Below are 14,781 nucleotides of genomic sequence, written 5' to 3' on the forward strand. Positions count from 1 at the left end.
ACTTCATAAAATTTCCCCTCACATACCACAAAATCTACTTGCTTACTAATGGGTAATTCTAAGTTACGGAAAAACAAAATGGTCGTAAGTGTTTTCCTCAAAAAGATTATTCCCCATATACTATTTAATTACCAAAGCATAAGTTCATCACTATGCATATCCAGAGATGACCACTTAACACTTACTTAACTCTGATTTGTACACTACCATTAAAAAAGCCCTAGCATTATCACTTCCCAAATTCTTATTCATGTAGGAAGACCGTTTTTATATTTCCACACAGAGAGCTGGTATACGTCGGCACTCTTAAAAAGGATTTAAACAATTTAGTTTGCTTTACATTAATCAAGCTTGAGATGAGGTGGGTAATATGAAGTATTTTCTCAAGTTTTCTAAATATACTGTCACAAGTTTTATCGCAACCTCTTGGTTTTTATTTCTGCACTGTTTACAGAGAACTATATGCATTTTGCACTCGTCCCTGGTATTGTTTAGAGCTCACAAAGTGTGTAGTTGTGGTTTGGGAATTAAATGTTTGTAAGCATTTGTCTTTAAGCATAGTGCATCTCAATTCCAGTGCTGTGTGCCTATCTATTTTTTTTATAAAAATAGTTATTTTCACTTTCACTGCAACATACTTGTCAGGGGATACCAAGATTAGCTTTAAGAACATTAAAGTTTTCTTTGAATAAATATCCCATCTGCATTTGTCTTGCAAAGAACAGTATTCATCTCAGGAAACATAAAAAGTGTGTAATGACTGGACAGTGGATCTTTGGAAGGAAACTTAATAGTCTGCCAGCAAAGCTTTCGCAGCACAGAGAACCCACTCCTGCCCATTTCTTGACAAAGTAAGCAAACCATGAGTGAAGGAAGCAAACACACAATGTAATAATGCCTCAGACATTAAAAATCAACTAATTTTCTAACCAGGAAGGGTTTCCTTTACATTACATAGAACAAAATTGTGATCGCCAATTTTATCATGGACAAATTATAGCAACTATTCAATAGTCTTTCATCTCTACCAAAAACTCAATGAAAGAAGCTTCCTTAAGAGCTACAAAAGCATAGAAACTCAAGTCCATTAACCAAGCCCAGAACCTTTGCATAACAGGCTGTATCCTAGAGGGCACATAGATTATTCACACACTCTTCATGTGATCCTCCAACTAAGCTTAGTTTTTTAGTGAGTTAAATCTTTCCCTCCTGGTTGAAGGCTGTGAAATGCCTAAGGATCAGATAGTGATTTCTGTGGAGTAGCAGGACAAGTGAGAAAAGTAAGGTGAATCCCACCAATCTTAACTCCTCCTGGGTAGTGTCAGTACTGCTCTTAGGGGAATTGCGATGAGCTGTGCATATAGAAACTTGATAAGTATACTTTACCATGCAAGGTGGTAAAACTCACAAGACTAAGATACTTTCAATAATCCTTAGAGAAAGACAAAAGAACACAATTCCGATCTATGAAAAAAGAAAAATCCGGGAACTACAGTTCGCTATTAATGTTTTCGGGGATTAAGTAGAGATACTCGATATTCATGGAGATTAAGTAAGAGAGATACAACTGTTAACAACATGGAAATAAAAGGTTACACTGCCCCACAATAACACTCAGACCAGATATTTCCTTATGTAAATCTCCCCAAAAAACTTGTATCTTATTCTTAGCAAAAAAAAAAAAAAGGGGAAGGCATATAAGCAATAGTATTTCCATTTATATATGATACAACAGCAAGCAAATACAGGGAAAGATTTGATGAAAAGGACAGTCATTGTGACGGTGGCTCATTAGATGTTATTTGTTGTTTTCAGCTGCATTCTGAGTTTAAATCTCATAATTATGGAGAGTAACATTCCATGGTCTTTCATATATAGTAGTATATTCTGATCAAAACCATGAGCCAGAGATTGAGATGACAATTTTGGGGACTTGTATTCACTTAAAAACAAAGAGTAATATAAGGCATTACTGGCAGCTATTCCATTGTGGCTGACTAAGAAGGCAGTTGTTTTGATAGTGCCTCATCCAACTTGGTAGACTGTATTTTAAGTAGTTTCTCAAAAAATATATCTAATATCTAACTGTGTATGTCTATGACAGCAACAGGCTTTATTACACAGGGGGTTGTAAATTCACTTATATAAACACTAGGCCTTCTTAACTCACTCTCTCCCATTATATAACTGATGCATCAGAAACTTGGAGCCTTACTAAAGCCTTACAACACAAGCTAGTTACAACTCACAGAGCTATGAAAAGAATAATGATGAGAATAACATCATGAGACAGAAAAACAGCAACATGGATATGAGAGCAAACTAAATTAGAGGATATTCTAATATGTAATAAAAAGAAATGGACATCGGCAGGATATATAATAAGAATAACAGATACCAGATGGACATTAAGAATAACAGAATGGGTCCCTAGAGATTGCAAAAGAAGCAGGGGAAAGAACAGAAGGTAATGGATTGGCAAACTAAGAAAATTTGTGGGTATAAGTTGGCATATAAATACCATACACAGATGCGAGTGGACCAGTAATGGCTGATGATGATGCTGCCCTATAAGTATGAACTTATATAAATGAAAACTATTCATTTTGTGTCAACGCCAAGTTTTGTATCAGTTTTATATAATAATGAATGCCTGAACAATACTCTTCAAAATAGAGCCAAAGAGACTAACAATTAAACATGACAAATTCGTAGATAATTTGTATTTTTCCTAACTATACAAACCTTAGTTATTTATTAGGGGGTTATACTTCTGGTGGAGCTGAAATGATGAGCCATTAAAATGTAGCGAGGGTTAACTACCCACACCGCTAGTTAGCGGGGGTAAGGGGGGGGGGGAAGCTTGCTACCACTCCCGTTCACACACCTGTGATTTAGTCACTTTGCTTGGAGGTAGGACTTCAACGGGGATAGGGATGGCGGGCAAGTTTGTATAAATAGCTAAGGTTTGTATAGTTAGGAAAAATACAAATTATCTACAAATTTGTCATTCGTTCCGTAACTGGAATACAAACCACGTTATTTATTAGGGGTGACTCACCCATTAGGAAGGGTGGACGTCCCTGCCAATCTGGCTCTTGGCTTTGCCCGGGGGCTCCTTATCTGAGTATGTTAGTACTCAAAAATTAGGAGTCCCTGCCCTCGCTAAAACCTTGCTACGCAAGGTACGCGGCCTATGCAAGCTGTGTGTTGAGACATGCAGAAGTGTGACTGTCTAGATAAAGTTATTCCGAGACTATGTAGGAAAAACCTGATGTAACCAAGACTTTCCCAATACCACCTCACCAGGGTATGGGGACGCAACAGTATTAGCTTAATACTAGGTACACAAGGGAGCATGGTTTACCTGCAGTGGTTTGAGGTCAGCTTATACAGAGAACTCAGGATGCTGCTTTCCCCACGAGAGGGTAGGATGAAGAAAAGAATGAGAGCCAGTCAAATCTTTTCATTCACGCAGACTAAAACCAGTTAACAGTACCCTCAACCTTCTGCTACTTGTCCAATAAGGAGCTTGGGGTATACAACCAGTCACGTATTGCAGGAGAAAGGTTGTGAAAGTCACCTGGAGCATTCACATCTCTTCTTGTAAAACCTGAGTCACAGAGTAATCTGCTAAGAAGGACCAGGGGCATAGTTATGCCCCTGACACTGTGAGTCGTCATGTCAAGATGATGTTTCGGTGATCCTCCTCTAGTCTTTCCCAGTGCTGATGACAAGAGAAGGGACCCGGGTGGGCTGTTGCCATTTTCTTTAGGTAAAGTCTCATACCTTACCCTGGATACAGTAACGGATGATCTGGATCGTCCGTTACCGAGTGGAGACTTGTGTAGGATCCGTCACCTCTGGAGACTGTGTCTGGTGACATACTCAGGGACGAAATTGAACATTGTCTTTCACACTTCTCAATAATGGGCGATGTCGAAAGAGAGACCATGAAGTTCCTTGACTTGTATGGTTGCTGTCCGACTGTGTAGGAACATTGTGTTCTTAAATCAGGAGAAAATTTGTTGCCTGATGAAGTGGAACATAAGGAGGAGATCGGAGAATTTGAACCAAGTTCCGAGAGGAAGGTCTCAATTCCGACTGGGGAAAAGCAAGTTGTAAGTCCGTATGAGTTAGGAAAATTCTATCGATGAGAAGGTGTCCCTTTCTTTCAGTTTGAAGGTGAAGGATAAAGATTGAGTGATCATCTTTACCTGTCAAAACTGAATAGGGGGTTTTTTCCTCTTGCATATACTCGAGGATTCCGCTATTGCAGGAATCGAGGTATCGAGTGGAGAGACACTTTCACATGACACCAACCACACAAGACGTTATACTGCCTGGTAGACTGATGCTGAGGAATTCCTCAGATATCTAGACAACCTTTTCGCAAAAGAGGTATTGGGTAGTCTCCAGGCGTACAATCATAGCAAAGCTATAGCTTGTGGTAGGTGTCGAAGTGGGTTGTCTGTGATGTGGAGAGGGTTCTCTTGGAGAGACTATCAGGAGCTGCAAAAGGTTTGGAAACCGTTCTGCATAATGCCATAGCGGAGCTAGGAGAGTCCTTGAGAGGTTGACCGATGTTCTAGACTTGTTGAGTGCCCTTCTCCAGATAAAACAGGGACGAGACGTAAATGTCATTGTTGTACCCACCGTTATTGCCAGAAAGCCTTGGGGTCTAGAGCTGGGGCAATGGCAGCCTGAGATTCAGGAGTGTTGCGAACAGATCCCTAGTTGGAGGACCCCGAAAAGTCGGGACTTTGTCGGCTACAAGGCAATCCAAGGTTCATTCGGTATACCTTGTCTGAGATGCTGTGCACAGATTGTCGGCAAGCATGTTCTTCTAGTCTGGAATGAAGCGGGCTGACAGTGGTACCGAACGGACTTTGGCCCATCTTAGTGTTTATACTGTTAGATGGGAAGAGGCTATGAGCAAGTTCCTTCTTGCTTGTCGATGTGAGTCTCTATGTGGTGTGTGGTGTGTCGTCCAGCACATCACTGAGAGGTCTGTTAGGAACCGATGAGGCTGCTGAAGGACCGGAAAGTTGGCCTTCATCTCTTAAGAGATTAAAGTGAAGGTACTTTTGGACTCTGTCCAGAGGGCTGAGGTCGTGTGGTGCAGCACTATAGTCCCTCCTCTCTTCTTTTGATGTGTTCTAAGCACAACCTCAAGTCCAAGGGGTGGGGAAGGATGAGAAGGTTACGCCGCTCTGTAGATTCTCGACTGACACCCATCCCTTGAGGTTTGACCAAACTTCTGGTCCCATGGGGGTCAGAATGTTTGGGGGATCGAGGGTCTGATTCCAGTCTGACTCAAGTCCCTTTGGAATGGGAGTCGTTCTCGTTTCGAGAAGGTTTTGTGGAGATTGGTGTCTAGAATTATTCCCAGATACACCAGTCTTTTGGGAGGGAAGTAGAGAAGACTTCTGCAGGTTTACCCTGATTACTGGATCTTGGTAAAAAGACTTCAGAAGTTCCGGTGTTAATGCAAGGTTGCCACTGAGTCTGCTAAGGTCACTCAGTCGCCCCGAAACAGAGGAGACAGAAGCCGATCCTGTGAGACCAGGATAGGTGCAGTGGAAAGACCGAAGCACAGTGCCTTGAACTGGTGTTTCTTGTTTGTCTAGACTGAATCTTCCAACCTTCCTAGATGGATGGTTTGGACCTGGCAGTAAGTGTCCTTTAGGTCCAGTGTGCAAATGAAGACCTGAAGTCTTAGCCCTTGTTCGAACTCCAACATGGTGTGGACATCGACCCAAAGGGTCAGCTCCTTGCGGATCCTTTTGCAGGGAAGATTGTCGACGCTGGAGTCTTGACTCGTGTCATAAAGGATCAGGCGCGATAACCAGTGTAAGAATTCTTCTCTGAGAGAGAATTCCTTTAACTAACAGAAGGAAGGCAACGCATAGCCTTACCATGCGCCCTGATGGGATTGATGCTATTCCTTAAAATAGAATCAATCTCGCGAATGTTAATCAATGGTTAACCGTTGGGTATCGTGGTTACTGTGCAGTTGGAGAGTGCTCGCAAGTAGTTCCCTGTCGACAAGCCGTTGATGAGGGTTGTTGAACGTTTGCCGATCACTTTAGTGTGATGGCGAACGTCCAGTAGCGAGAAGTATGTTGTATACCTTCTGAACTAGGAAACTACAAGAAGAGGTTGACTAGTAAGACTAGTAAGTTCGAGTCACGAACTGCTGGCGAATTGCCGATGACCGATGAATCGTTGGTCTGTGAGCCGATGGTGATTTAAGAGATCAGCAAGCTGATTATGGTCCCCCCTGGTTGGTCAGAGATGAGCAAGCTGAAGATGGGCTGATCAGAGATCAGTGAGCTGAGTTCAATGATCGAAGAAAGATGAGCTGCCCAACGGTGATCTAGTGATCAGCAAGCTGATGACTGGTTATTGACTAGCAATCGGTGATTGGAAACGCTAGCAATCGGAGATCGTTAGTCATTGGAGGGACAAGAGGTCAAAGATCAGCGTTGAGCTAGCAATTGGCGATCTGGTGATCGGCGACTTAGCGATCAGTAAACCGTGAACTAGCCATCAGTAAACGGTGATCTAGAGATCAGACTGTTGATGCTTTCCTGTTTGCTGACGGTGGTCTGTCAAGGAAAAAAGAAACTTCAAAAGAAACAGGGACCAAGGATTCCCCATTTCGATTCCCCTAGTAAGATGGAATCTTTGGGATCTTGAATCCTTCAGTGAAGCCTTATTCCTCTTTTCCCGGTGGCAATGTTACTTGTTTCCGGGGAGGAATGGGGCAATGGTGACCTGTCCAAAAAGTTTTATTCCTTTTTACTGCCTATTGCACGAATGTGTAGGAGAGTACACAGGATAATGCTGGTGCTCAATTTCTGCCTGGAGAGCAGGCAAACGCTGGCTCTTAGGCAAGAACTGGTGCATTGGATCTGCGAGCCCTGACTCTTTGGCAAGAGCTGGTGCATTGGATCTGAGACCGTAACTGCGCAGGAGGGCGCAGGAAAGTGTGGATGAGCGCTGGCGCGCAGCAAGGGACTGAATAGTTTTGTGAACTCTCTAGAATGCGCTGAAGCATGTGACTGGTTGCGCAAGGGCGGGTGCATTGCCGCGTGCGTGAGAGTACTACGTGGAGACTGCTGGCGGGCACGTGCGGAAGACCATTGACGCCCGCGCGAAAGACTGCGTGTGCAAGATCATTGGCGAGCGTGCGCGCAGAAGGCCATCGGGCGCTCGAGCGGGAGACCATTGGCACGGACGGAAGGCCATCGGCGCGCGCACGTGCGGAAAGCTGTTGGCGTGCGCGGATGCGGGGTAGACTGTTGGTGCGCTCACGCGCGTGGAAGACTGTTGGCATGCGCGAAAGACTCTTGGTACGCGCGCAAGACTCTTGGTGCGCGAGCGCAAGACTCTTGGTGCATGCACGCAAGACTATTGGCTGGCGCGCACAAAAGCATCGACGCTCACGCACGCGAGAGGCCATCGGCGCCCGCGAGCGGAAGAAAGTCGGCGCGAGCGTGAAAGACTGTTGGCACGCACGCAAGAGCATTGGCGTTCATCCCAGTTTCTGGTTGTCCTGCCAGCTGACCTGCCAACCTACTAGCGCTACCTTCGGGCGCGTGCCAACAGTCATCCGCGCGCGCCGATGATTTTCCGCGTGGACGGGAGACCATCGGCGCCCGCGCGCGGAAGACCATCAGCGCGTGCCCGCGGAAGACTGTCAGAGTGCACACGGAAGACTGTTGGCGCGCGCGCGAAGGTAGCGCTGGTAGGTTGGCAGGTCAGCTGGCAGGACGACCAGAAACTGGGATGAGCCCTTTGGAAGGGCAAACATCCAAGATGGACACCGTAAAGGTCCAAGGAAGAGTCCAGGACCGAAGTCCAAGGACTAACAGCGTTGTAAGGTTGCGTTGGTAGATCGGTATGTCAGCTGCCAGGACGATCAGGAACTGGGATGTGCCCTTTGGAAGGGCGAGCATCCACCGATGGGGACCGTAAAAAGGTCCGCGTTAGAGTCCAGGATCAAAGTCCAAAGGAATACCAGCGGCGTAAGGATGTGTTAGTAGATCGGCAGGTCAGCTGTTAGGACGATCAGGAACTGGGATGTGCCCTTTGGAAGGGCGAACATCCACTGACGGCAACCGTGAAAGGTCCATAGCAGAGTCCAGGACCGAAGTCCATGGACTAAGTTGCAGAGCAAGGTTGCACTGATAGGTCTGCTGGTAGGATGATCAGGAACTGATGCGCAGCGTGATCCTCTGAAGAGGTGTCTCTATGAGTGGCCTCTCTCGCGAACTAGAGAGGTGAACACTTCATAGAAGAGACTTGAAGACGCCCGTGATGACGCCCATGAGGGGCGGTGGATCAGCAAGCTGACCTTTAACGGTAGCGATCCTCCCAAGAGGAGTCTCTATGAGTGGACTCTCTCGCGAACGAAAGAGGTGAACACTTCGTAGAAGAGACCAGAAGACGCCCATTGAGGGCCGGAGGATCAGCAAGCTGACCTTTAACAGTAGCGATCCTCCAAAGGGGTGTCTCTATGAGTGGCCTCTCTCGCGAACGAGAGAGGTAAGCACTTCGTAGAAGAGACTTGCCAAGACCGTGCTCCGCTGCTGAAGGAAGGGAAACCCAGCAAGGGGGGAGAGAAGTCTGGGCGAAAGCAGCAACAGCAGTCGGAGACGATGAATTTATCAAGATATGGGAAGTTCTCTCTCTGTAGGGAGAAACAACCTCACACCTGGGGAGGAAACTTTCCCTCAGAAGGGAAGTTGTCCAACCCCTGGAGGGGAACCTCCTTTAGCGTTCTAAGATGATCTGAAGTGCTGGTCATGTTGTCACAGGATTACTTCTAAGAGAAGGGATGACGCCCATGACGACGTCCTCTGAGGGACGGCAGTGACAGCAGATTCCCCAGGCATGAACAGAATAGCTCTGCTTCGTTGGCACTCTTAGTCGAACGAAGAAAAACTGCATAGTAAAATAAGATTAATTATTTAACAGAAATTCCCTAGGGAGGAACTCCGAAGAGGAACCCCGAGGGAACAACATAAAAATAAATATTGCAGCGAAAATAAAATTAATTATTTAACAAAAGTTCCCTAGGGAGGAACTCCGAAGAGAAACCCCGAGAAAACAACATAAAAATAAGTATTGCGCCCTTCCTTCCCCAGTCAACATCCACGGGAGAAGGGAGGAGCGGAGTAACTGTAATAAAAACAGAATTACAATTATTTAAATCAGTTAAGAATATTCACTGATAGTGAGAACCACTGACCCTCCGAAGGGAAGTGTTCCCCACGGAGAAAAGCTGAAAAGTTAAAATATAATTATAATTTCACTAAAAATAATTAAGACAAACAATCAGAAGAGCAACCTAACCCGCGCACGGGAAAGGAGCTTCCCCAATAGTACACTGTTGTTGTAAAGGTGAATGGCCTCGAGAAGAGACAGACCGTAGTCAATCTTTGAGAGGCCACATTCCCTTCGCTTAGAAATCCATGTTTCCCGTAATAAAATGGAAAAGGCGAAGACAATAGTTGAATGAAGAGGGTCCAGGCGATGACGATTCCCCTGCGGCGGCCGAGTTAACGGTTATATGCCGACGGGAAGACCGATGGACCAGAGAGGGAGAGGTCGTTCCCCACAAAGTGGAACTGTGCTGGCCTTACTAATCTACGCAAGTGTCGTTGTCGTATATGTATCACACACACAGCACAAACACTGAAAAGGAAACTTATCACATTTCTATTCACATATATTTACATAAACATTAAGAATGTTTTCATATACCGTATCTCCCGGTTTAACACTTAAGAAAAAGTTGTATAGGGGAGTTTGACACCCCTCAAACACCAAACTATTGACATACAAGCACTCAAACTCACGAGATATAGGATATAAAACTACAATTATCATTCATATGTAATAAATTCATTTGTTTTTACATTGCACTTCATTTAATGAAGTACAGTAGCAAATTATTTGTTTGTTTTGGTAATCAGCTGATGACTAGCAAACATGCCAACTAGTGGTCTCGTAGCAGACGACGCTATAACATATTAGTTATTTATGCAGTATATATCTATTTTCTCATATTTTGTTGATATTTTGTAATAAAGCAATATATTTATAATTCCTTGATTGCCTGAGTTCCAAAATAATACACAGACAGTTGCTGAATACGACCTTGGAAAAACTTCTCTTTTAGTTGAGTGCAGTATTACCAAGTTTGCAGAAAAGTAACTAGACCTAGAATCACATAAGCATTCGCAAAAGTATTCCACCTACCAGAATTTCTAAATTTCTTTAATCAGTAATTAAATTTTGTGTGAAAATTTATAGGCTATATGAGGAATTTTGTTAATGTTACTAGAATTTTACCTCTTTGCCAAAATCTTATGTAGAACCTTTGGAAACACTTTTCATGTAAACAACACTAGAAACACCAAACACTATTACTAAACGTGTAGTTGTGGTGGAAACTGCGACTGGTTTTTTTTATATGAATATGTAATAAAATTGGGATAATCGGCATATAGCTAGTTAATATTAACTTGAACATTTCATAATACACCCAAAATAAGAAAAGTTACTGTGCCAGACAATAATTACACTAGAGTCATTGACTAGGGATTTTTGATAGTTTTTAAAATCCTCAATTTTTTTTCCTAAAACTGCCTTGCTAATTTAAGGGTGCGTCTTACCACTTGTAGCGTCTTATGACACGGGAAATACGGTATATACATGTATAAGAAAAAGTAAGTTAAAAGACAAAAATTAATGGCAGTCCAGAATAGGCGAGGAGGGAGAGAGGAAACAACCGCTCTCTATCCGAGCCAAAAGTAAAGTGACTAAATCACAGGTGTGTGAATGGGGAGTGGTAGCAAGCTAACCCCCTACCCCACTAACTAGCGGTGTGGGTAGTTAAACCTCGCTAAATTTTAATGGCTCATCATTTCAGCTTCGCCAAAAGTATAACCCCTAATAAATAGCGTGGTTTGTATTCCAGTTACGGAACAAAAGAGAATTTTGGACAAACAGTTATATAAGTGATTTTTGAAGTCCGTGTCTTTTATGTCTTTTTGATTAAGGCCTATTCTCCTGTATAGAGTTGTGGGTCTTCCAGCAAATAATCAAATTTGAAAAGGCATAAATTTATAAGCTTATGTGGAAAAGTAGAACAAGTAACCACTAAAAAAGGTTGACAAAAAGGTAAAAATAAAACCAACTCGGAATACGGAAGAACGTCAGTGAGACACAGTGAATACTATAGTCACCCATGTTGGATTGGATTTATGAATTACGGCACATACAGCTCGGCAATAGGATCTAGGCATCCATTTAGTGCTTATATGCAACTGGGAAAAACCCAGAATTTGCACTATTAAGTACAAGTTAGGAGGTTGGACAGCATAACAGAGGAAAGGAAGCAGGAACAAAAGAACACTATAGCAAGGATAAAAATTAACTGCAGCTAAGGGGCAAAGCAAAGCTGCAGGACCCTAAGTAATGTTAGCAGTTGCACAAAGTGAAGTGCAATGCCAGCACTACCCCACACCCCCATCACACATTGGAATGGGAGAAAATGTATTGGATCACTGAAGGGTTTGTCAATAGTGCAATTTTTTTAATTTTCTGATACAAATTGAAGCTATTGGGATATCCTACAGGGTAATTAAGGGTTTTAAAATCAATAGTGTTATAATAAAATAAATTTTCCGTGAGATCTCCCTATACAAACCTCCGAGCGTTTTTCAGTGTTTGATGATACAAATTTCTTGATCTAGCACTCATCTCAAGCGATGCTTCCTATAAAAAAAGATACATTCAGCATTAAGACCACTATCTCTATTTATCTACAATTTTTATTCATTATTCATTCTAGAGTAAATATCACAAATTTTAAGTACTTACCTCGAACTACTTTCTCAGGAATATCTGAGATCTCCTCCCATCCGACCAGAGTTTTGTGTAGTTTACCCTAAACCCGTTTTCTATGAGGGGTGACCTCAGGCGGAGTGATACTCGCCCTGAGGCTAACCCCGGATCAGAGAGCATGCTTGCTTAGGTCTCGACCTCCAGTAAGTTCTTGGTAGCTAAGGTCTCTAAGAATTCCAGAGGACACTCAGGGAAGGCAGGGTGGGCCATTACCCGAAAGTAGTTCGAGGTAAGTACTGTTAGGAAAAATACAAATTACTTAAAATTTGTGATTTGTTCCAACACGAAGTACTTACCTCGAACTACTTTCTTAGGAGACTTATACCTTAGGAGGTGGGAGTGGCCTTTTAACTTCTGAGACCGTGCTGAGGAATATCCAGAGACCTAGATAGGAGGCTAGGTCATGTTGACCCCAAAGAAAATCGAGAAAGAGGAAACTACACAAAAACCCATATTAGTGTCTAAGTAACTCACCTCTGCAAGAAATCCTAGGAGACATGTCCTTCCAACGTTGAGGTACTTGAATCTGGCTCAGGGCCCTATCTGAGCCCACTTGAAGCGGAATAAGGGGGAGGAAGAACAAGGGGGGTTAAGGAACGAACCAGCGTCTCTTGTACTTGCTACCCGCGGTTATCACTGGGGCTACACCTTTAAACCGTTTGGAGCGCGGAAACGACGGTACCTATCGAGAACCCGTCCATGGATTTCCTTGAATAGTCTTTCAAATAGTGAGCAGTGAAGGTAGACTGGTTGGCCCAGGTGCCAGCTCTGAGGATCTGGCCCACTGCTATATTCTTCTCGAAAGCCAACGTAGTACTAAGGCCCCTAATGTCATGGGGTCTGGGTTTCCTGCCTCACTGTAGGCACTAATAATCACCTGCCGCAGCCAGAAGGAGATAGTGTTTTTCGAGACTGGCTTCTTCACTAGGCCTGTGGAAACAAAAAGGCTTTTGATCTCAGCCCGGAGTCTGGCTGTCCTCTCCAAGTATTTTCTCACCACCCTGACAGGGCACAGACGCAAGTCCCTCGAGTTGTCCGACCGAGGGATTGCTGGGATCGAGAACCCGTCAAACCTGGGATCCCACACGGCCGGATTCTGGGTTTTTGCTACAAAGGAAAGTACGAACTTGAAGGTGACCTCCCGCCAACCCTTGGAGTGAGCAACTTCGTAGGACGGACCATGGATCTCACCCACTCGTTTAGCCGAAGCTAACGCCAATAAGAAAACCGTCTTGAGGGTGAGATCCTTGTCCACGATGTCTTTTAGGGGTTCGAAGGGGGGTTCTGACAGCATTTTCAGGACCCTAGCCACATCCCACTGTGGCACCTTCACAGCTTGCGGGGGGCATGATTGCTCGAAACTTTTAATGAGCATCGAGATATATCTGGAGGTTCCCAGGTCGATGCCCTTCAGGAGGAAGACTTGGCACAGAGCAGCCCTTACACCCTTGATGGCCGGGATGGACATGTTGACCACGTCCCTGAGGTAAACTAGGAAGTCCGCTATCTCCGGGATGGAGGCCCTCAGGGGCCTGCTGTTCTTAGAGGTGCACCATTTAGTAAAGGTGGCCCACTTAGCCTGGTAGACCACTGCCGATGACCGTCTCAGGTGGCCTGACATACTCGCTGCCATTCCCGACGAATAGCCTTCCCTCCTCAGGAGGCGCTCGATAACCTCCGGCGGAGGGACCGAGGGTTCTCGTGGAATCTTTGAAAGTGTGGTTGCCGGAAAAGGTCTGGCCTGTCTGGAAGGGGCCAAGGCGGCAGCTGTGCCAGTTCTCTTAGATCAACGAACCATTCTCTCTCCGGCCACCAGGGCACTACCAAAGTCATCCACAGGTTGTCCGCCCTTCTTACTCTTTTGAGGACCTGTCTGAGCATCCCGAAGGGGGGAAGGCGTACACATCGAGGTTGTCCCAAGGATGTTGGAAGGCGTACACATCGAGATTGTCCCAAGGATGTTGGAAGGCATACACATCGAGGTTGTCCCAAGGATGTTGGAAGGCGTCCTCGAATGCCGCTCTTGGGTCTGGCACAGGAGAACAAAACACGGGGAGTTGTGCGTTCAACCTCGTTGCGAACCCCATTTTCGAATGACGGTTCTGGCTACTTCCGGGTGCAGGGACCATTCGGACCCTACCACCTGTCCCATCCTGCTGAGGCCGTCGGCCGGGACGTTCCTTTTTCCCGGAATGAACCTTGCCGAGATTCTGATTTGTTCCACTTCGGCCCATTCCAGGTGTTCCAACGTGAGGACGCACAACTCCTTCGATCTTAGGCTTCCTTGCTTCTTTATCTAGGCCACCACCGAGGCGTTGACGCACATCAGAGCCACAGTGTTTCCCCGGAGTGGGTGGACGAACTCCTGGCATGCCTTTCATACTGCCATCATCTCTAGCACGTTTGTGCTGGGCCTTCTCTTGGTCCGTCCAACTCCCTCTTGCTGACTTTCCGAGGAGATGGGCATCCCACCCCTCCTTTAATGCGTCCGTGAACAGGAGCATCTCCGGAGGGTCGGCTGCGAAGGGCATTCCCTTGAGGGTGTTTGACCTGCAGCACCACCATTCTAGGACTTGTTTCGTCCCCGGCAACACCGGGATCACCTTGTGGGGGGAATTCCTCTGGTTCCAGCTCTCTTTCAGGCTCCACTGAACCTCCCTGAGCTTCAGCCTGCCCTGGGGGACCAGTTTCTCTAAAGACACAAGGTGGCCTACCAGTCTCTGCCAGTCCTTCGCTCTCCTGGGCTGGCCCGTCAGGAAGGGGCGGAGGACCTGGTCTAAGTTGTCTAGCCTCTCCGCGGAGGGGAAGGCTCTCACCAACCGGGAATCCAGGACCATTCCGAGGTAGGTCATCCTGGTG

The 14,781-nt window shown here is 45.3% G+C and overlaps 1 protein-coding gene across 1 annotated transcript in view; it reads right to left on the reverse strand.

Annotated features, from left to right (window-relative positions):
• Nucleotides 1–14,781, reverse strand: part of LOC137653738 (E3 ubiquitin-protein ligase TTC3-like) — a 250,667-nt gene that overhangs the window by 149,383 nt on the left and 86,503 nt on the right. The window contains exon 12 of the mRNA XM_068387356.1: nt 11,726–11,793. Within this exon, the coding sequence (XP_068243457.1) occupies nt 11,726–11,793 (68 nt within the window). The remainder of the gene's footprint in view (nt 1–11,725; nt 11,794–14,781) is intronic.

This window comes from Palaemon carinicauda, chromosome 14 (genome assembly GCF_036898095.1).
Source record: "Palaemon carinicauda isolate YSFRI2023 chromosome 14, ASM3689809v2, whole genome shotgun sequence".
Lineage (NCBI taxonomy): Eukaryota > Metazoa > Arthropoda > Malacostraca > Decapoda > Palaemonidae > Palaemon > Palaemon carinicauda.